Source organism: Rhinolophus sinicus, linkage group LG04 (assembly GCF_036562045.2).
Source record: "Rhinolophus sinicus isolate RSC01 linkage group LG04, ASM3656204v1, whole genome shotgun sequence".
Classification (NCBI taxonomy): Eukaryota; Metazoa; Chordata; class Mammalia; order Chiroptera; family Rhinolophidae; genus Rhinolophus; species Rhinolophus sinicus.
Genome location: NC_133754.1, coordinates 128,985,045 through 129,008,978, shown reverse-complemented (window position 1 = coordinate 129,008,978; position 23,934 = coordinate 128,985,045). Strand labels below are relative to the sequence as shown.

The 23,934-nt window shown below is 37.8% G+C and overlaps 1 protein-coding gene across 8 annotated transcripts in view; it reads right to left on the bottom strand.

Annotated features, from left to right (window-relative positions):
• PSIP1 (PC4 and SRSF1 interacting protein 1) overlaps positions 1 to 20,788 on the bottom strand; it is a 37,820-nt gene extending 17,032 nt beyond the window's left edge. For 5 of the 8 annotated variants that reach the window (XM_074330358.1, XM_019739139.2, XM_019739142.2 and 2 more), the window contains exons 1-6: positions 20,586 to 20,788; positions 19,837 to 20,046; positions 16,615 to 16,691; positions 6,455 to 6,593; positions 4,175 to 4,279; positions 3,186 to 3,248 (exon numbers count right to left, since the gene is read on the bottom strand). In XM_074330358.1, coding sequence (XP_074186459.1) covers positions 3,186 to 3,248; positions 4,175 to 4,279; positions 6,455 to 6,593; positions 16,615 to 16,691; positions 19,837 to 19,908 — 456 coding nt within the window. In that variant the 5' untranslated portion in view covers positions 19,909 to 20,046; positions 20,586 to 20,788. Of the gene's footprint in view, positions 1 to 400; positions 455 to 3,185; positions 3,249 to 4,174; positions 4,280 to 6,454; positions 6,594 to 16,614; positions 16,692 to 19,836; positions 20,047 to 20,585 lie in introns of all 8 variants that reach the window. The other 3 variants (XM_074330357.1, XM_074330359.1, XM_074330360.1) reach the window with 1 other exon arrangement.
• Positions 20,789 to 23,934: the final 3,146 nt, after the last annotated feature.

Genomic DNA, 23,934 nt, shown 5'->3' with positions numbered 1-23,934 from the left:
CTACCCAAATCCTGATTCTACTTCTACCCCAATCTTGATTCAATACCTCTGGGGTAAGGGAGCCAGACAGCTGTGTTTTTATTACCAAGCTCTCCAGGTACCAAAGATTGAGAACCCAAGACTGTATGAGAGCTCTTTCCCTATTGGGCCGTTAAGAGGGCAAAAGTTTTCTAAAATTCAAACTCTCAAGTTCAAACTGATGAACTCTTCAGTGCAAAATAAAACCTCTTAACTTACACTTTCTACTTTTGCAAATAAATCAGAACATCACATAAGAATTACAGGTAGAATGGATCTTCTGAGGAGATACCAGTAAGAGGCAACAAGTTCATCAATAACAAATACTGTAACAAAAATATATATTAACACTAATACTAAGCAAAAAACCAGTCCTACCTACCATGTATACGTTTTCTTGACTTATGGCAAAATCATTCAAGTCAAAGCCATTCCTCTTAAAATAAAATCAAAGAATAAGAAATATTTCATCCAGAGAAAAGACTATCATTTCAAATACTATACATGTATTTAGATACCTTAAATGCAAATATTCTCACTGTAAATTAATTTCTTCCATATTTTACTTGATCTAACTGAAACTCTAAGCCTGTGACACATTTTCTCCCTATTTATTACCCCACTTTCTAGTTCTACTCCCCTTCATGATCTTACCTAAAGCCCTACATACACACACACAAACCCCTCACAAGACGTATTTCTATGTGTTCTCAAGCCCTGTGCGTTGTTTTGCTCCACCTGTCCCACAAATCTCCAACAAAGGATTACTATAAAATTCTACCTTCCCTGCTCTATTAGACCCTGCTGCTGAGTCCTGCTGAAAAAATTATACCAACATGCATTCATTTTATGTAATCTCAGGTGGGATCTCAAAGCCACCCATTAATCCTTTACCGTGTCTTTGGTCATACCCTCTTCTTCCCTCACTAACATGAACTTTGAACCCTTTCTTCCTGCCTTCTACCATACATGCAGTATTGCTTTGAACTGAGTACAAAAGGGAAAGAATGAAACCAGCAGGAAAAAATTCCCTTAACTACCAAGTCTCCCTAGAAAATTTTAATAGCCTCCTCCCACTTTTCCCTCAAATGTTAAAAAGAATGAAATGTCCACCTCCTTCTTCCTGGTAAGTCAATTCCTTCAAATGTGCCCTCCCTTCTCCCTCATCCACATGTCCTTACATACAATAATTTATAGTATTTCCACATCTTCCACCTTTCCTAGATTTGCAAAGAAAAAATGTTAACTACTGTAGTTTTTCCACTTTAAATACTCTCCTTTAACCATGCAAATCCCTGTTTCTGCATCCTTTCTCCTTCCCTTCAAAGATTTCAAAAATACAGTGTAACTTCAACATTAAACGTTATATTCTCCAACACACTTCATCAGTCCTTACCATCTGAACTTAAAGTACCCTGGGGAAGCCTACCTGTCCCGTATCCGACTGGAACCCCTCTATATCAGGGCACTCCTGACCACTCCCTCATTCTTAAAAGTTCTCTCCTCCTTTTCTATATTCTCTCTTAGATTTTCTCCTTACAGTTCATCCTCAGCAGTAATTTTACAAAGCAAGCTTTCATCTCCATTACATTCCCTCAGGATTCTCCTTTCTGCATTCTTCCCTGTAAACTTCCTCCCATGACTAACTCGTCTATTATTCTACCTTTATATCAGGTACAGCATCTTTAACATTTCCCTTTGCCCCCCTTGGTGTCAGAACAACCTATTATCCCTGGATCTCCAGTCTACTTTCCACAGTTGTTTCACTTCCTCCTCCCAGGCTTCTGCTCCCAAGCCAACATCTCTGGCATCCTCAGTATCTAATCCATCACCCAGGCCAACACCATACTCATCCTGTCCTCTTCCCCAATCCCTTCAAACCCGCTTCCAATCAACTGGGGGCTTTAGCTCCTAAGGAGCTCTTAAATCCCAACTCTCATTTACACTAAAAAAATAAAAATAAAAAACCTGCCATAAAGTTCCTCTTGCTCTTTCAATCTCACGCTAACACCTTAGAAAGGCCTTTCATAACGCAGTTACCAAGTCACTATTGTAACTCCTCACTTACACTCTCTTATGTATTTACTGTCTGTCTCCACAGAAATATAAGTTCAATGAGAACCGAGAGCTTATCTTCCTTATTCACTGCTCAGTTCTCTGCCTGGGCCAGTGTAGTAAAAAATTCTGAATGAATTAATCAATGAACTGGTCTCACCACCCCAGTCCAATCCCCATCATTCACACTGCTTTAAAAGAGGAGGCCCCTAAAATTTAAAGTGATTCCATGGCTTCGCATCAGTTCTCTAAGTTTAAGCTGTTCAGGATAACGCTGACGTTTTTTTGTACCCCTTTTCCCTGTTAACTTTATGGTCTGGTAATACTGAAACGCAACACCTGAAATGAAATTTCTTCTACGCCCCTGTATATACTATTCAAATTGCCTCACATGTCCTTCCTCTCCATCTGCCCGACAAAATTCTGCCTATCTTTTAAAACCTTGTTCAAATTATCATAGCCCCTTCCACACATACCCCACAGGGGGGAAAACGCCACTGTAATTATTTGTTTTCCTAGTTTACTCCCTCATGAGGTACTGAACTCTTAGTTTTCTTTGTATCTTTGGCATATAACAACAGTCTGAGACATAAATAGGCCAGAAAAAGATGTGATGAATAAAATTTCATATAGGGAAGAAGAAACTCACATTAATTAAAAGCATACAGTTTTCCTAGTCCTAAACTATCACTTATTCTCATTTCATGCAACAATGTTGTAGATAATATCAACATAATAATGGACAACACTTACATACCACTTACTACGTATGTACCAGAATTTATTATGAATGTTACATGTGTTAATTCATTTAATCCTCTCAACAACCTTATCAGTGTGTGTATAACATTATCCATTTCATAGAGATAAAATTGAGGCATCATTAAAAGAAATGAAAATTGGTGCATTTTACTTCCTTTACCATCCAACTTAAGGGTGCTATATAAGAAACACATAGTTTTATTAAGTAAATATAACCTACCCTTTAAAACACTGACGAGTTTAGAACAAAAGGCCAAGTTTAAATTAAAAGGTAAGGTTTTATTATCTCTACTTTTCCTTAATCCACCTAAAAATTATTTTAAGATACCTTTGGTTAAAAGTAAAATTACCTTTCTCTTTCTCCCTCTTCTGGCAGCTTTTGGAGTGTTTATGTCAATTGCTTTAGTCACATCCTAGGAAAAAAATACAGATGAAATTTAATAAATTATGCCGAGACGGAAAGAAAATTTCTTAAACTAGAAGTCACAAGCATGTTTCTCTACAACTAGTGAAATGTGTTTTGCTTCTCTGACCTTTTAAATTACAAACATTAAAAGCCTTAACATGGGGCAGCCGGATGGCTCAGTTGGTTAGAGCGCCAGCTCTCAACAACAAGGTTGCCAGTTCAATTTCCACATGGGATGGTGGGCTGCACCCCCAGCAACTAAAGATTGAAAACGGCGACTGGACTTGGAGCTGAGTTGTGCCCTCCACAACCAGATTGAAGGACGATGACTTGGGGCTGATGGGCCCTGGAGAACACACACTGTTCCCCGATATTCCCCAATGTAAAAATAAAGTATTAACATTATCGTTATAAGGTGAAATAGCCCCAGTATCTTCATAAAAAGAAAAGGTTTTCCTCTGTCAGATCAAATATAAAAGTCACACTTGCTACTATACCACGAAGTTTATATATTTAAATTTGTGAAACCACTTTTTTATTGTCGAGTCCTGAATTGTAAGAGGTGGCTGGCTGGGGCTTGGGAGATCACCTCACAACCATTCCAGGAGGCCTAGAAGAGCTAAAGTGAGTCTCCCCACTCACAGATCAGCAAATACAGAGTTGGAAATAAATCTAGGTTTTTAAAAATTCAGTTCCATACCCTTTCCAGTACATCCACTCCAAAATACCTTGCTTTAAAATTATTCCTAGCAGTAACCCATTCTCCTACAGTTGGACCAATTTTGCAAAGCAAAATAACTTCAAATAAAAACATCCATGCATCTTAAATAAGCAAAAATAATTTTCTCATTCATTACTCAACTACTTTATTACTTTCTACTTTGCAATCCTTGCAACAAAATGAGTTTAGAATGCAAGAGAAATTAAACACACCTCATTGCTGGCTTTTTCTTCATGGTCAGTATCTTCCTTTGAAACACTAGTTTCTTTTTCTTCAACTTCAACATCAGATGATGCATTTGATTGTTTAGCTGATGCCTATGAATAATTGAGTCTATTAATTTCACAAAGTAAGATTTCACCAACTTAAAATTTTTTTAACCAATGAAAAATCAAGAGCCTGTTTGCAAGAAAATTAGAAAAGTACCCTCATCTCTATCCACAGGACACTTGTCATAAATACAATTTTAAAATAGTTTTACATGCTACTATTTGCTTTAGAAAAGTCCTCCTATAAGGGATTGTATTCCTACAGCTGAATGTAGAGGATAAAATAGTGAGGCTGAAATGGAAGTAGTTACAAAGAATACTATCTTAATGTTTCTAACCAACAAATGTGCAACAAGATATAATGTTTAAGTTGATTCAAAATAGCATAGACCTACACTATATTCAAATACTGAAAAGATTCTGGCGAGAAGCTTATCTATGTACCCAAGACAAACAGCCTTAGCACAGGATAGAATATATATCACAGCTTTAAAGACTTTACCCAAACTTAAGTGATTCTAATTTAACAGGTACTGAATGGGAGCCCATTAATCATTATTAAACTTTAAAAGTACTTAAGCATGTAGTCTAGATCTAGAGGCTCTAGACTTTCGTAACACCAACCAAAAAAAGTGAGTAACAGAAGCAACGCAGTACACATTGGTAGGTGAGGGTCTGCACAGATCTACAAGATAGCATTACATTCCAAACTGGGCCCCTTTCTAGCTGTTTACTCTGGCAAGTTTTTTAAATGGTAAACCCATTTCCTCTTTTGAAAAAAAAAAAAGAACGCAATGCTGACAAACCACAAAATTATAAAATTATAACCAAAAGAATACAAAAATGCCCCCCAAATTACTTACAGCACTATAGAAATTTTTACAAATTATGATGGCCAATTTTTTGCTTGTTTTGTAAAAGTTTGGGCATGACTGCTTTCCCCAAATTCTAGGAATGTGCCACTGGGAATGTGTCTGGGCCGGGAACAGAGTACATCACATTAGTACAATCATTCATCCTTTTGTTAAAGACAAAAATATTGTTGGGTTTTGTGCACACAACCTACCAAAATTTCATTGTGAAATGGGAAATTCCAAGTATATGGTGAAAACTACTTGGAGATAACGTAGGTACATAAGAACAGAGGATAGGGTGACCATGCTTGGCAACTGGTGTATGAAAAAGACTCTGAAGGCACAATCACAGGATTCAACTGAAGCTATAAGATGTTAGTTTCAGGAAATAATCAATTCAATCTCTTTAGACTCCCTTTACACAGTCGAGGCAATAATGATGGGAAACCATCCATTCTTACATTCATGCAACAAATATTTAGTGACTACCTATTCTGCCCACACATGTTAACAATGCCAGGCACATAGGATATACAACTCCTTTGTTCATGGAGCTAATAGACTGTGGCAGTTAAGACAAGTACAGCAGCATTTACAATGTGGTATGATGAGTACTGTAACAAGTAAGTTTTGAACGGCAATGAAGGCACTTAGGACCATTTAATGCAGAGCTGGAGGGCGCATCAATGAAAGATTTAAATGTTCCAGATAGAACAGCATCTGAAAAGTTCTCATATATGGGAAAAACCATGGCACATAAAGAACTAAAAAAATAGATTTAGAATTAGAAAGTTGCAAAATTTTCCGTTTGTTGCTATCTTTCTTTAGGCTTACTCATATTCTTCCTAGTGCTTACTATCTCAAGTCTAATAAAAATGAACAAAAGCTCGGGACACACAAAAACAGAATAAAAAGGGGGTTTTCAAGGCTAATCTTCTAGACATCAAAAACATTAAGTATAATTTTCATAGTGCGTTAAGTACTTCTGTCACATATTTAATTTAACCCATGTGAGGATCACATTCTAATTTTATCAATATAGAAATTAAAACGAGTCAGAAAACAAACCCTTCAAGTTATAAACTTGAATTTAAGAACAGTACACATGGCTTTAAATTCAATGATGTATAAAATAAACTCTCAATTAGAAGGAATTCAATTAAGTGAATATATCACAGTTCTGAGATGTTTAACCATGCAGATATTTTTATCAGTTCATCTAGATATGAAAGGTCAACGATCAACCTCACAAATAAGAACAATTTAGTCTGAAACTCACGAGGCTCTTAAATCAATATTTTCCTACAGTTAGAAGTGATTATTCCCCAAATACATAATACTAAACTAAATATTATGTAACATGACGCACCTGTTGACTTGAAAATTTCACTTTCGGATTGTTATCTATCTCCCATAAACCTTCATTAAAGCCTTTTCGTTTATTTGGTTTTCCGTACTTTTCCTTATTTTCTGAGTAAGGAAATATATCCTTTGGGCCTAAAAAAGCACTAAAAAAGGAGAGGGGGGGAAAAATGTGAGTGCAAAGCAATCCCGAATATAAGAAGTTATTCAATAGTTCTATGCTATCTATGATGCAGTTATCAAGAATTCTTAATGTAAAATGCATTAAAAATCTTACACAAAAAGGGTAGACACAAATAATTGTATTTAATTCGAAATACTTTTAAGTTCACAGGCTCCTAGATCCATAATCCTATTTAAAAAAAACACACAAGTTGCCTAATGCGAATGCACTTAATGCCACTGAACTGTACTCTCAGAAATGGTTAAAATGGTCAATTTAATGTATATTTTACAATATAAAAATGCACAAAAATGAAAATAAAAACTGACACGATTACATTAACCAATACATTTAAATGCACTGCAAATACAATTTATTTCAAAGTATTGGTATGTTACACAATTCATAAAACACTGTCAAAAACGTATATTACTATATGTATATGTTGTTGTATGTTTGTATATATACAAGTCAATTTTTAAAATAAAATAAATGTGTCAAGAATTTTACTTTATTCAATGAGGTAATCAGATGTTATAACTGGTTTGTTCATTCATATAGGCACACACACATACACACTCAATAATCAATTCTTGTGTTTGTGGTGATTACGTCTATAAAGCCATCACAAATACTGAATTAGTGAATACCACACAAATGCCGCAGGCAAAATACAACATAGGTTCCTGTGAGCCTCTGGTCACATTTTTGTCAACCAATCAATACATAATCTATTTTACGTGTTTCTGTTTAAAGACACCTAATTTACTATATATTGGTAATTCACTAACATTGCACTCACCTCCAACAGTTTATATAACACATACTTTCTCCGTGAGAAGACAGCGTGGCACACTTTCACTTAGGAACACTAAACATCACTTCAGCACTACATTTGAAGGTCATTATAAACAGCAAAATGACCAACAAAATGCAAAAACCATGACACTACATAAACTGCACATTAGGCCCTGTGTGTATAGTGTAAGAGCTGAAATAAGACGGCAGAGCACTGCCCAGTGCAGCCGCAGCTGGGAACACGCGCATCAAGTTACTCACACGTTCTGACACTTTGCACAGACGTGACCATCAAGACACCACAAGTGTGGATTTGGGATTACATATACATTTTAGTGAGCAGGCGAATTCACACGTGTGGAATCCACCAGAGATTCAACTCTGTGTGTGTGTGTGTGTGTGTGTGTGTGTATACATACATATGTATTTAGACTATTTTCTCCAAAACAGACCCCTTGTATCTCCCTTTGTCAGTCAGTTCTGCAGAAGTCTTTCAATTCTACAAAAGTAGATGCACGGTATGTACAAGATTTTGCTATGGTGGTTGTTATACTTGTATACATATTCTCCAAAGAAGAAAACCAATTTACTACTCATTTCCTCTAAAATGTGCTATGGTTTAAGATCATTAATTACTAATTCAGTATTTATCACAAATTCCTTTTCTGCTGAAATTCTTTAAGAATTGGAGACCTAATGACTATAATTAACATTCCAGTTAGAACATTTTAAAAGGTTTTAAGATAAAGTTTCAATTGAAGAGACTTAGAGCTCTATTTAAATATAATCGTGCATATACAAGTCAGCTTTATTATTTAAATTCTGTAATTGAGGAATACTCATTGGACCCATGTATTTTAACTGCACATCAGTTAAGGCACACTTAAATCATCTCTTTTAATCCAGAAATTCAGACTTTCACCAGGCAACATTCATTCCTACCCCGTCTCAAAATAGAAAAATTAACACATTTAGTTGAAACAGTAAAAGAATTCCTCCTACATAATCAGTTCCAATTCTAAGTAAATGACTTGAGTTATACCTCCATCAAAAATAAAATACACTTTTAGTTAGAACAAAGGATTTAACACAAATTCTCTCCCCAAAACCCTACAAAAACAACAACTAAGGCCAAAGACTACAGAGACAATGTCAACAGAGATTTGAAGCTGGAAAGAAGCCTGAAACAGTTGAATTAAGCAGCAACTTAGAAAATCAGACACCACCCTCATTAATAGTTCAAAATTCCCAAAGGGCTCAAAATTGTTGGCATCAGGAAATTCAAGAAGTGGAAGGTACTTTAAATACTTAATAAAATTACAGAAAAATGTTTTAAATCCTCATACATGGGGCATTTTTAGATTATGATTCTAAACCTAAAAGCTATTCAAAAGATTGTACCACTATGTTATTTAGTGCATATAGGTTTGACACCTTAAATTTACATGGATTTTTCTTTTCTCAAAACAGGCAGTCCTCACTTTGCATGACAGTATGAGACCATAAAAATGACCATGCAAGGCAATCTTAATAAACAATGGGAAAAATTATGATTGTTCCATAATCTTTAAATATTGTCAAACTTTAAACACTCTATTACTGACAGTGTACAAGGAAACAGTAAAACTAAAACTCACTTAGTAGACTGTAATTTAAAGTATTAGACATACTGAGATTTAAAGTGTTTCAGTTGAACAGTGCTTGCCGCCTTCTGATCACATAACCTAAGATACAGAGTGAGTGTATTTTCTGTGCCGAAGTCAACTGTCATACTCCCTTCCAAGTCTGATCAGCTTCCAACATTTTATCCTTTGCACTACCTTCAGTGTTGTGAAATACCTTCCATGTTTTTTGTTGGCATCACTTCATCTAAGGCATCTTCACGTTATGTATAGAAGGTTAAAAAAATATTCACACATGAAAAGATGCTCAATACCATTAGCTGTCAGTAAAATGTAAATCAAAACCACAATAAGACACTACCTTCACACCCACTCGGATTAGCTATAATAAAAAAGGACAGACAACAACAAGCCTTGGCAAAGACATGGAGAAACTGGAATCCTCACACATTGTTGATAGGAATGTAAAATGGTGTCAGCTCATTTGAAAACAGTCTGGCAATTCCTCAAAAGATTAAACATGGAGTTACCAAATGACCCAGGAATCCCACTCCTACAAAAATGCAAACATATCCACATAAAAACGTACACAAATGTTCACAGCAGCATTATCTGTAATAGCCAAAAGTAAAACAATCCAAAAGTCTATCAACTAATGAATGGATAAATATGGTAGATCAATTCAAGGCAATATTTGGCAATAAAAAGAAATGAAGTACTATCACATGCTACAATATAGATGAACCTTGGAAACATGCTAAGTGAAAAAAGCCTGTCCTTAAAGACCACATGTTGCATAGTTCCATTCACCTGAAATGCCCAAAAAAGGCAAATAGATTAGCGGTTGTCTAGGGCAAGACAGGAGGGAGAATTGCGAAGGAATGAGGAGTATCTGTTAATGGGTACAGGGATATTGTTTGGGGTGATGAAAATGTCCTAATTGTGCAAATGGCTATCCTACTATCTGGATATACCAAGGTCTATTGAATTGTACACTTTAAATGAATTGTTTGGCATACGAATTACATCTCAATAAAGCTGTTAAAATATTTTTTCAGTGAATACCACATTCTAGCAAGGAAAAAATGATCCATAATTTTACCAACTATAGATAGCCACTATTTTTCACCACTTTTTAGTTGTGTACTTGTATATACACATAAATATAATGTTAATGTATGATACATACTCATCCAGAAATAATTTTTCAAATGAAAATGAACATCTTTTCATGTCTACAATTACTTAACAGCTACATTCTATTTCACTGCATGGCTATCCCAAAATTAATTTGTCTATTGTTGGACCATTTTCTACATCAATTATAAAGTATGTATTAGGTTGGTGCAAAAGTAATTGCGGTTTGAAAGGTTAAAAACTGCAAAAACCACAATTACTTTTGCACCAACCTAATACTATAAAATAATGCAACTGTATGAAACATTGCACAATTTTCATAAATTCTAAGTAGAACAGGTGGGTCAAAGGATCTAAGTAGAATAGGTGGGTCTAAGTAGAACAGGTGGGTCAAAGAGCCCCTTCATGAGACAAAAAATCATGATGGATAAAAAAAGACTCCTCCTCTGTGCTCACCACAAAATAGAAACAACAATTATGGGACATGATGGAGGCGTAACACTATGGTGGTGATTACACTGCAACATGTAAATGTATCCAATTGTGATGGTAATAATATTGGAATATATTAATACTTATACAATAGTGTATGTCTACTACATCTTAATAAAATAAGTAAGTAACCACACACGGAATACTCCTTGGAGATACAATCCCACAGGATTGGCGAGCAGGGCCCAGATTAGTTTTCAGACAACCATCACTAGTCTCAAGGGCACAACCTTATGTGGCTGTGGCTGATTCACTTGTCCAAGCACTCCATTTTAAAATCTCAAAGAAAATATAACAAAAAAATTAACATGTCTCTAAAAAAAAGGAGTAAAAATGAGAACACTCCTTTATGTTGTTTTAAAAGTTAACAACAAATAGATACACATTAATTCCAAGTAGGCTACCCACCAAATTCCAGAGCTGAAAGGAACTTTAAGGTTTACCAAAATCCTCTTTTCAAAGATTAGAAAACTGACGGCCAGAAAGATGAACTGACTCACGCAAGGTTATCCAGCTATTAAGCAGCAGAGCCTCAACTCTGTACATTCCTTAGAAAGGTTGCAGGATTTCCTTCATCCACTATAACAGTCTTTGAAACATCGACTAATAAAATATTGATGCCATCTCCATAGGTAGGTATATATGAAACTCAGACTTCAAATACCAATGTCAAAGCCCTAAGAATCAAGGCTAATGTAAAATACCCTAACAAAATAGCAAATCATGAACAATGGTACAATTACATTTCTCTTACATGGCATAGTCCTATAGGCTCTGTGTTCCTGTATATCCCAATTTTTACAGAATATAAGTACACAGAAAAGCACCTATTTCTCTAAATTAACTTTTTTGAAAACTGTGTATACCCACAAGTATACATATATCCCTCACAAAAGCTCAGTTATCCACACACCTAAAATTCTTCCTTTAAAGCAAATCAGAAGTCACATATAAAAAATGGGAAAGCTTATCAGAGCTGAAGATACAAAACTCAAAACTCATTTAACTTGCTAAATAATATTACCAAACAGAAAGTCCTATTCTTTAAAAACACTGATTCTACCTTGCTGGTTATGTTCTCCATTATTAAATCACAAAATATGAAATATACTTTTATAAACAGATTTTATATTTTACAACAGCGTGCATTCCTTTATAATGGAAAGTGATTCAACAGACAATTGAATATAGATCTACTATGTGCCACGAACCTGCTGGAATAGAGATGAACAAACAGTTCCTCTCATTATGAGGTATTAGGTTTATGAAAAACGATACAAATCTCACACCAACACATGCAGCTTTGGCTAGAGTACAGAAGTCATACAGAAGAACCAATGCAGAATAAAATAAAATCCTACCCTGTGATTCATTCCTTTATTCCGTTCTGATAGACAGGTCATACAAAAACAACAACAACAACAACCCCCCCCCCAGTACTTCCCTTCACCTTCACTCCTGAAACTGTACATTAAGCAGGTTTTAAAACAGCCTGTGATGCATGGTTTTAAAGTTCGTAGAACTGAGTATCCAAAGTGAGAGCAGTAAGGAGATAAAAGCAGCAAAACCATCTTCATTTAAATTTTCTCAACTTTAGAGAAATAGATAGGCCTAAGTGAAAAAATTCCCTCCATTAGCAATGGTGGTAATTAGCAAAACTAACTGCATGTATAAAGCAATTTAATAACTCTATTAGTCTTGGAAAAAATAATATGCAACATTATCTTTAATTAATAATAGCTGACATTTATTTAGTGTTTAATACATGCCAATCACTGTTATAAGCATTTGTCATGTAATATCCTATTTGCACACCAAAATTCTGAGATGGAATATTATTCCCGTTTTACATATAAGGAAGAAAAGGACACAATGCTAAGTAACTTGCAGAAGGTTATACAGCAGGTAAATGGCAGTCATGATTTAAAAACAGCCTTCTGGGGGAGCAGCTGGTTAGCTCAATGTGCTCTTAGCAACAAGGTTGCCGGTTGGCTCCCCACATGGACCACTGTGAGCCACGCCCTCCACAACTAGATTGAAACAACTGTGTGACTTGGAGCTGATGGGTCCTGGAAAAACACACTTAAATAAAAACTAAAAAAAACTGGGGAAAAAAAAAAGCCTTCTGATCTAGTTGGCTTAAACACTATATAAATGTTAGTTAATAGAAAGCAAATTCACAATCAACAAATAATTTTATCTAGGTTATAGAACCTTCAATCTATCACCAAATATTTATTTAACAGCTACTATGTGCCAGGCACTTAAGTAAATGACAACAAACAAGAAAAACAAGGTCCCTGCTCTCCAAGCTCTTCACTTGTGGGTGAAGGGGAAAAAAAAAAATTCAATCATCATTACAATAGAGAAAATACGCAATAAAAGGAGGTTGTGAATTAAAATTTAGACCTTAAAAGTCTAAAGGCATTTCCCAAGGGAAACAAGCAAGGAGGACCTGAGACAAAATAAAGTATATTTATGTAACAGGGCAAAACTATGAGGTGGAAAAGCAATAAGAATAGGCTAGTTCAAATAGGGTCTTATAAACAGCATTTGAGGACAAAATTTGAGGGTTTTGGTTGTAGGTAATATTAATAAGGGAGCCACTGGATAGGGAAATGACAAGATCTGACTGGAATATCTGTATCACTTTAACTATGTATGAAGAATGGAAATGGAGACCAAGATAGGGTTAAAACACTACTTGCAAGAGTAGTTGTGGTATGGACTTGAGTTGTACGTAGCAGAGGAGATGGAGAAGCGTGGACAGATCAGAATGCACTTTAAAGGAAAAGAACAACACTTGCTGGCTGACTGGATGTGGAAGGAAGGGTAAAGACTAACATGTAAACAAAGAGAATGCCAAGACTTGGGCTCCAGAAAAACACTAGGTCCATGTCAGTCTCATTTACTAAGAATCTGCTTTGAAGATGTTCGTTTTAACATACCTACTAGTATATGCTCACAGTTGTTTACCTTTATTGTCTAATATTCAAAACTTGATTGCTGGGTGAATTTACTGTGAATGTCAAAATACGCTAAGAAAATCCAGATGTTTTCATAAAAAAGTTGGGCTGGCCCGGTGGCAGTTGGGGCACCATGCTCCTAATGCCGAGGTTGCCAATTCGATTCCCACATGAGCCAGTGAGCTGCGCCCTCTACAGCTAAGATTGTGAACAACAGCTCTCTCTGGAGCTGGGCGGCCATGAGCAGCCGGAGGTTGGCGTAAGCTGCACGAGTGCTGCCATGTGCGGCTGGTGGCCAAAGCGAGCAGTGAGCGGCCAGCAGCAGGCGAGAACTGCCGACAACTGCCGTGAGCTGCTGAGCGGCCTACCAAAGAGTGGTGACTGACTGCCTAGGGGGGGTGGGGGGGGAGCGCAAGGCTCATCATACCAGCATGGGTCAGGGAGCTGTGTCCTACACAACCAGAGTGAGAAACAACGGCTTGAACTGGAGTGGTGGTGGTGGGCGGGGAGGAAGTGGAAGAGGGGGGAAAAAAATTACACAAGAATTCTGCTCTAAATACACAATAAATATATCTTTGTAAATCAGTTATGAATAAGCAGTTTTCTAAATTGCCATTTTATGTTTTAAACTACATATGTTAATTACATCTCCTTAACTACAGGCTCTTTAAGAATAAACTCCCATTTATGCAAAATCCAAACTGAAAGGTTCAAATAACCACCCTCCCAACTTTTGAGGAAGAAAAAGCAAATCAGCAAACATCTATTTCTAAAAACTAACCTTAAGTACAAAAAAAAGTTAAGTCACCAGACTAATAGACACAGCAGCACTGCCCTTCCAAAGGTAAATGGTACACTGATGAGAACACTAAGGCACAAAACATTACAAGTGCATTTTGCAATAAAAGTGTAATATTAGCTTAATATTAAAGTTACATTCTAATTCCTTGAATATATTCTAATTTCTTGATATTAGTAATTGTCTTCATTAACCCCTTAATACCACTGCTTTGTTACTAACCCAACAAAGATTATGAAGGTTTAGATATCTGGTGGATGATTTAAAATTTACAGACACAATGTAAAAATCCTCATTTTTAAATGTTGGGGAAGGTATGATCATTCATCTAAATTTAACATAAGAATGAACTATGTGTTCTATAAAATAAGGAGATACATATATATTCTGTCACATTGCAGAAAAATCAAGTTTAAAAAATTCTGAACTTGTAAAACAGAAAAATTCTAAGATATATCTACTCGAATTATTCTAATACAGTAAATTTCACATGCATCAGAATCATCTAGAAGGCTTGTTAGATTGCTGGGCCCCCACACCTCAGTTTCTGATCAGTAGATCAAAGGTAGGACCTAAGAATTTCCATGTCTAACTGAAGTTTCCAGGGGATGCTGGTGCAGTCTGACCTGGTACCACACTCTGACAACTTATTCCAATACACAGCACACAAATACTCTATTAGGATACCTTCCCCTAATAAATTTATGGAAGTTTTTGAAATGGTAGTTATCCCATGAAATGAGAAATTCATCATTCCTTACAAAATTAATTCTTATATATAGGATATACCTAAACCCAACTCAGAGTAATTATGGTGAAGGTCAGTCCCATTTTTCTCCCCTTTTTCCGCCTCCCCACCCCCCAACTCCGGTTCAAGCTGTTGTTTCTCAGTCTGGTTGTGTAGGACACAGCTCCCTGGCCCATGCTGGTATTATGAGCCTTGCACTCCCCCTGGCTGAAGCAGTCGGTTGCTGGTCAGCCCACAGCTGCTCACAGCAGCCCAGCTCCAAGGAGAGCCGTTATTCACAATCAGAGCTGTAGAGGGCGCAGCTCACTGGCCCATGTGGGAATCAAACCAGCCACCTCGGCATTAGGAGTATGGCGCTCCAACCACCCGGTGGGCCGGCCCCACAAAACTATATTTTAAAAATAATTATGTGGCATTTCATGATACCATTAATATGAAATGTCCAGAATTGGCAAATCCAGCAGACAGTAAACTAGTGGTTGTCTAGGGCTGGGGAGGAGGAAATGGACAATGACCGCTAAACAGTATGGAAGTAAATATACTAAGATCCACTGAATTACACACTTTTAACAAGTGAACTTCGTGACATAAATTACATCTCAATAAAACTGTAAAAAGAAATTATAGGCAAGTTCATATAGTAGCTATGCAACATTAAAACAATGTTGCCATTGTAGACTCTTAGGAATACATAATTATAATTAGAATACTAACAGCTTTGTTTCTCTCAGTCCCAGGTAAACAAGCTGACCTTACCAAAATTACTGTAAACTCTAAACTTCAAGTCCAAAAATCGGAGACAGTAAGGCTATTAAAGTATGTAGGATATTATTTTCCAAAATGAATGAGATAGCCCGTAGAGTAATCCTATGCACTTAGAAGTAATAATTCAATACTCAGCTGCAATTCTTGAAAAATTAATTTGTTTCATCAAATCAGGTTCTCTGCCCACATATCCACCAGGGGCAGCAGAGCAGTCACAGTGGCTCTCAAAACTATATAAATACAGAGGGAACTAGGCAGATTTCTTTTCATCTTTCCCACAATATATCACTTACTATAACAAAGCCTAAAATAAGATGCCAGAGGTTGTCCTTATGAAAAAGCACTTATACTAAAGATGAATACTACATGACTTAAAATTTTCCTTAACATACTTTTATCCATCAGTCATTCTAGTTGCTGAGAGGATCCTTACGTATCTTTCTTTTATGACTAAGGAAATATCTCTTCCAATAAAAGTTAAACCTACAGTGTCTAATTTTTCTACCCTAAAACATTTAAAAAGGTAGACAGACTTTTTCCAAAATTCAAAGATGATTTTAAAGTTTCCTATTACTTTACTATTTTCCCTTTGAATTGATCTCTACTTGATTTTCATTTTATGCTCAATGACCCTGTTAAATTAACTCTGATTTGCCTTTAGCGCTAAAAGGACTTACGTCTCGTGAGTTCCAAAAAAGAAAATGGGTAGTTTGTTTGTGGGTGGCTTTACAGCTCCATCAGGAACTTCATCTACCTAAAAGAAAGATCAGAAAAATTAAAATCTTTTAAATCATACATACCTCATTACAACAGAATAAACTGGGAACAAGACATCCAAAAGGGATCTGATATAAAGCGGACCAGTATTACAGTCCATAATCCTTTATCTCTAGCTCTGAAACCCAAGAAATTCTAAAAAACAAGACATTTCTGAAAACTCATTTGGTGGCAAAACCTGGTCCGACAGTGAAGTTATTCCATCATTTCTTTTATCTACTAGTTTTTCTAGTATAAAAATGCTTGTCTGCAAAAATACTGTGTTAGTTTATCACGTACCAACTCAGGCCCGATCAGGAACAAAACATATGCCCTACGTACCATCATTACCTTTCTAAAATCCCCTAACTCTGAATTTTTAAACACATGACCTTAAGTATTTCAGATAAGGAAGTCTAAACCTGTTCAAAAATCCAAAATTATATTTCTGCAGGGAGGCTATACAAATATTGGAGTAATGTAAAAATAGACATTAGCAAAAGCTTAAAGCAGTATTCCCCAGTCTGAAATACATATTCTGAAAAGATCGTGTAACTACATGGCTGAATCACATGAGGTTACCTGTTGTTCCTTTTTATTTCTCTTTCAATCCTTCTAATTAAGTAAGGAAAAAAACATCAGGTGCTATTATGTGTAACACATCTGTAATATTTGTTACTTTCGCTTATCAATAAAGGGAAAGCAGACCTCAGAGTTAAAGTCATCAGGAAGTAGTGTCTTGCCAGGATTTGATAACATTTTTATTTCATTACTGTTTAAACTTCATAATAACATTTATTTTCATTACTTCAAAGACACTTTAATTGAAAAATCAGTTGAGTTTGTTAAGAACGGAGCAGACCATCAGAGGACCCACTTAAATGGGTCCTCTGCATTTATTACCATATTGAAGAAAAGACCACGGGGGTGATCTGACTGGTTGGCAGTGTGAAGATTTCAGGCATCAGTTGAATCATTACCACCCAACACCCTCAGGGACTTTAATTTCCTCACCTCTCCAATGACTACTTCACCTGTCATTTCAACTTTGTGAGAAGGTGCCAAGAATTGTGAAAATCCTTAGAGGCTTTAAGATAAGGGATATATTCTGTCAACCCAGTTCATATGCTTCTTTATGTTAGCAAACAGCTATAAAAGTTTGTGCAAATGTCTAGCACCTACAATTTAATAAATGTTAGGAAATTTTTTAAAGTTGACATTAAAAATGATTAATACTGGTACAGAATTATATGATATGTGCAAGACTTAAAAATTACTCAAGTTTGGGATATTTAGACATAAAATGTTAAAATCAAAACAGGAACAATGGTTGTAACCTTCACAACTGCGATCTTAAATACATACGCTAAACTCTCTAGAACAAAGACTTAAAATTTGTGAGATTGGAGACAGAAGAAAGCAATTCTTGAACATAGATAATATATCAAAATCAAATTAAATCAATTATAAGAAATGAGGAAAGGAAAGAGACAAAATATCCCATTCCAATACAAATGAACTTATTAAATATAGAACTTGTTAAAAAAGGAAAATACTCTGGCTCTTCTAAGACTCCTTTATTTTGCTTTTATCAGCACGAACTCTTAGTCACCTAACATACTGAAGTATGTGGGGAGGATGATTTGGAAAAAAAGTAGGTAATTTTTAAAACATTTTCATTTGGCTTTTAACTGCATTGTGGCACAGAAATCTGAATATATAGATGTATCTCATTACTTCAGATTTTATAACACTTCAAAATAAATAAGGGTGCTAAAACCATGAGAAAAGTATCTTGGAGGGGCCCTAAACCTGCCAAGTTTTCCTATCTCTAAACACGAACTAGTGTTTTGTAAGTGTATGACTCCGTACTAAGGACTGTGGGGGGAATATAAAGAAATTCAGTTTGTTTACTGCCCTCAAGATCCTTACAATCTATTCGAAGTCAAGGCATGAACATGAGTTAAAATAAAAGGTTATCATAAAGGAAATATATTAGAGGATCAAATATATAGACAAGAATTATGATTAAGGATTGTTCCAGTTAAGACTCTACTAAAAAGGAATCCTTGACAGACTGTGGGGAAAATTTTTTCCACATTGGGGAAGGAAACCTATAAACCTGAGTCTGTAAAGAGCTGAATGGGAAGTCAAGAAACACTGAACATTTTATATTTGGATAGCACTCAGCAACTTACTCTAGGATTCTCTGTACCCAATAGGTATATTTCCTCCAGCTAACATAATTTTAATTATCTTTAAGAAATACACTCCTCAAAGAAGAATAAATTAGTGGGAATTACAACTTTAGAATACCACATGTTTATATTTAAGGATTTTGAGCTAGTATACTAATCTAATGGATCTCAACCTTTTTTTTTTAAGTTCCATCACTATCTTAGACTCTAAGTCCTACCATAAACTAATGAAAAGATCTTTTCCTGAAAATGGCGCTAGATATTTAGAGACACAATTCCTAAATGTTACAAAAAATCCCGAGTTCTTAATCACCTCTCTGTAGCACTAGACAGGCAACCAGGAATCTGCGTCTACTCCTTTTGCCCACTGGAAACAAAAAAAGAGGTAAAACAACTTCTTCAAGGTCATAAGGCAAACTTCACGGATAAAATCGTGAAAATAAATTTTCTAGACTTTCCTTGATGCTAACTTAATGTACAACTTTCATGACTATCTAGTCCTAAATCTATTAATCAAGCAAATCCAGGCCTCTCAACTGCAAATTATGAAAAAATATTATACCTACAAATCCAATTTAATCACCTATCTCCACCTCTTTAACATCCAAGAGTTTGCACAGATTTCATTGATACTATCTATTTTACTCAACATTAAAATGTCAATGTTACATTAATTTTTAAACAAAATCCATACTGATTTTTTTCCCCTACAATGAAACATTAACTGGCATCTCATTAAAATATTTTGTTAAGAAAACCTACCGGAGACTGTCAAAAACAAACTGTAGGGACATACCTAAGTATGCAGAAACACCTGGATTTTTCCAATTACATGGGAAAACGAGGGGGAGAAAGGACACGAGAAAAAAAAATTAAGAAAAGGAGTAGGATGGAGGCCTTTAAGGAAGGTAGCACCGCTACATGCGATGGCTAAAAATCACTTACTCGAGCTGGCCAATGGGGATAACCTTTCATCTTGGCGAAGATGAGGTCTCCAGGTTTGAAATCGCGAGTCATGTTTCGCTAGGGGCGATGCCGGGGGTACGAAGCCCAGGGAGGAGGTGCGGCGGTAGGAATGAAGGCGGACAAACAGGAGCGGAGGCTCTGGGGGCGGGCAGCAGCAACCGGAGGATGCCTCGGGGTGTCCCGAAGCGCCTGCGAGGGAGAGCACGGAGGACTGTTAAAGCTAAGAAACCCGAAGGGAGGGGCCTACGGGGAGGAACGGGGGAGGGGGAGGACCGCGGAGGGGAGGACGAGAGGGGTGGGGGTGGGAGAGTGAGGGGAGAGCAGCCTCCCGCTCCTCCCCCGCGAGTGCGCGGCCTCCGCAGCCCCAGAGCTACACCTCCAGGCTTCAGCAGGTCCACGGCTCTACCACCGAAAAGACGCCACCACCTGAGGCAGAGATGCTTCTCAGCCCCGAATTCCCTTTCTCCCGCCCCATCTTTCCTCTGGCTTTTTCCCCCGGGCTTAAGCCCCCAGAGGGAGGAGGTCTGGAGGAGAGAAAAAAGGATGGCAAAAGAAAGGGGAACGTTCCCCCTCCATCCACCCACGACCTCTCTCCCCCCAACCTGCTTCTCGATGGTTGCAGCCCCAGGCTGCCACTCGGCTCCCGGGCGGGCCGCAGCCACTTCCCCGCTACAGCCAGGAGCGAGGCCACCGAGGGGGGGCGGGGCGAGTCAACGCCGCCCGCTCACCTGCCGGGGCAGCGGGCGCTGAGGCTGCAGTGGCGGGCCGGCCGCCTCTGCCCGCGTCCACGCAAGCCACCTGCGCCACCAGCTGCCGCAGAGGCGTCTCAACGGCTCCAAATCGCAACCGCCGCCGCCGCTGCCGCCGCCGCCGCTGCTGCGCTGCTCCCGCGCGGCTCCCGCTCGGCGCCCGCTAGCCCTAGGGCGAGACCAACTGCTCGCCGAGGAAGGGGGCACAACGCAGCACCCGCGTAAGGTGTGTGGCACCAAAGCAGAACTACAGAAGACCCCAGAGCCTCCAGTTCGCTTTTGCCTAATAGTTACTGCCAGATGGAGGGAGAGACGGATAGGAAGGAAAAAGGGGGTTGCGAAAATAGATACTATTGCTGCAGCTCCCCCCTGCGGCTTGCGGAGTGGTGGAGCCCGGCCCGCCCCGCTGGCAGCTCTTCGTGTGTGTATTTTGTATGTGTACTGTATGTAAAAGGCGGGGAGGGAGGAAACGATTGTTGTGCACGGGGTTTGGGGGCGGGTATCCTGGCCTCCAGCCCTTGGTTGTATGTTAGGGAGAACCTGGCAGCCTAAGCTGCATGTTCTTGCATCGTTTCCCAGGGTGGGGAGGCTTTAATGCTGCACTTGCGCTGTTTGCACCATCCAAAAAAGAACTGTACAAAAACCCATAGATGAAATCGGAGCATGAGGCGGTTGCAGGGTGTGCAGCTTGTAGGCCTGTTACACTTCGCTGAATGGGCCTTGCAGGCAACTTTTCCTTGAAATTGTAATATGAGAGAGCCCGTTTCTTGTCTTTTGAATTTAAAGCACAAGAACTGTTAAGAAAATGCAATCCTAACGAATGCAAAATGTGATGGGTAGAAAACAATGACAGGAAAGCATAGCCCTTTAGATAGGATGTGGGTTTGGGCCCTAAGTAAATTTTAGCTGCCATCTAAATTTTATTTCCCTACTATTTCCCTACTAGAATGGCAGCTGGTAAGTGGTAGTGTAGAAATGTTACTGAACCAAAAATGTCTTATTTATTTAAATACCCTTCAAGGGATTTCTAAAGTCATTTTATTTTTTGGTCCTTTAGCTGATACGTTTTTTTATTATGTTGACAGTAATAGGCCAAGCCTTCTGGTGTGAATTGATATTTTAATATTTTTATTGCACCAGAACTACATCACCAGAATTGTCTAATTTTAACCATTAACATTCACCCAAGTTGCCAATAAATGTAGTAAATAAGGTATTTTGAAAATTGATAAAAATTAATCTTAAGTTTTGTTTCATCCTTCATTGAACTCTCCCAAAAAAGTAGCTACTCTGAGTCAGGCACTCAGGTGCTGGGCATACAACCATGAATAGCAAGCATTTAAAAGAGAATGAAAATACGAAAAAAGCATAAGAATATAAAAATATAAATAGTATGTACCTCATACTCCTTTATATGAAGGACTCATAACTAGGAATAAATGAGGAAAAGCTTTAAGTAGGTAAACATTGAGAATAATTTTTTGAAGGAGATACACATGCCTTTAAAAGGAAAGACATTCCCAATGCATATTGTCCTGCAAGGAGTTCCAAAGAGTAAATCATACCTCAGCAACATGCAGAGGATTCCAAGTGGTGCAAAAAGAGAAACTGACTGGCAAGGGAGAGGGAAAGGTTGGAGAAATGTTTTGAAACTTCTCATCCTGACTTTGAGTTTGATAAAAGGTATATTTGGGAGCTACTATAGTTGCTGAGCAAGTAAGCGGTAAACATGATTCTTTTAAAAGTTACTGTTTGCTACAAAGTAGATGACAGTAGAAAGAGCCTGTAGGTTATGATTGTACGCCCTGCATGACCCACTTCTGGATGAGACTGGTGACTGAAAAGGCAAGGAAGAGCACAGCTAAGTACACAAAGAAATAACTGTCAGGTGTTTGTCATAAATCGTGCCCAGGAAAAAGTGGAGAAAGATGTATTGACGAAAATTCCCAGACACTGAGTAGGAGAGACGAAGGCATCAATCATCCAGCAACCATTTCTTGTGCACCTCCTTTGTTCTAAGCCATGTAAGGCTTTGTAACCTCAAGCGTGGTCCAGGGCCCAGCAACACCAGCTTCACCTGGGAGCTTGTTAGAAGAAACTCAGCCCTCCCCAGACCTGCTAAGTCAGAATCTACATTTTAACAAGATCCCCAGGTGATTCTTATGCATATTTAATTTTGAGAAACTACAGATACCGAGGCTACTACAGAACTACTATAGGAACTTAAAATCAAGTAGGGAAGACAGACAAAATAGGTAAATTATAAATTACAATTAATATTAAAAGGTAACTATTAGTGTTAAATAATAGTACCAGTAAGGACAGATGGAGTGATGATTGTGATGGGGGCGGTCCTCAGAAAAGAAATGAGAAGTGGAGGTAAGATGGAAAAGTATTGATGTTTTAGTATTTTTTTAAAAAGGTACAAACTTAGCTCTTGCTATCTTTAAGTTTTGGCAATTTCAATTTGATAGTCTGTAGACAATGGTTGATACCCTGTAAACAATAAGTTAGGGCAAAACAGGTGGTAGTTTAATCCTCCAGAGAACAAAAGCCCAGGATCCCTGGGAGCAGCAGTTGCAAATGGAAGGGGAGGAGGAGGAGAGGAAGGAGGATTGGGCTCATCAAAGCCACTTGGATTGCTTTTCTGAACTAGTGAAAGGCTGTGCTCCTCTCTAGCTGTGTTTGATTCACCCCTCCCCCATAGTCAGCCTTCCTAGTGGGGACGCCAGCAGAAGTATGACAAGATAGGGATTAAAGGAGCAATGAGAAAGTTGTAAGAAGAATACAATTTTCAAAACAACTGAAGCAAGAGGGAAGGGGCAAGGAGATCTAAATGAATTGAGGCAGGAGCTTGATTTACATTCTTTCATTTAATCTGGGTGTTACTATCCCCATTTTACAGATGAGAAAGGCTTAAAGTTCAGCAGCTTGCCTAGAATCACAGATCCAGTCAAGCAGTCAAGGCAGCATTCCAGCTAGTCTGTTCTCCAGTCCCCTTTTGTGTGATGCCACACCACCTCTAGGTGGAGCAGGGGGCCAAAAGCGCAGCAGGCAGAACAGCTTATAATTAGAAAAAGATGCTGGAAGTAAAAGCAGCCCAGCACTCTTCTACCTTCTGTCTTTGGACTTGAAAGTATTCCCAGCTTCAAATTTCCTAACAACCTCCCTTTACCCCACCCCATTCCCCAGCTTGTCCCCACCACCAGCCCATTCTGTTTAACTCCTTCTAGTCCTAAAAGACTCAACCCAAAAATCTCCTCTTGGAAAAGCTTCTGTCCTCATCTTACTGTGGCATAATTTCTTATCTACAATCTTACTGACAGTC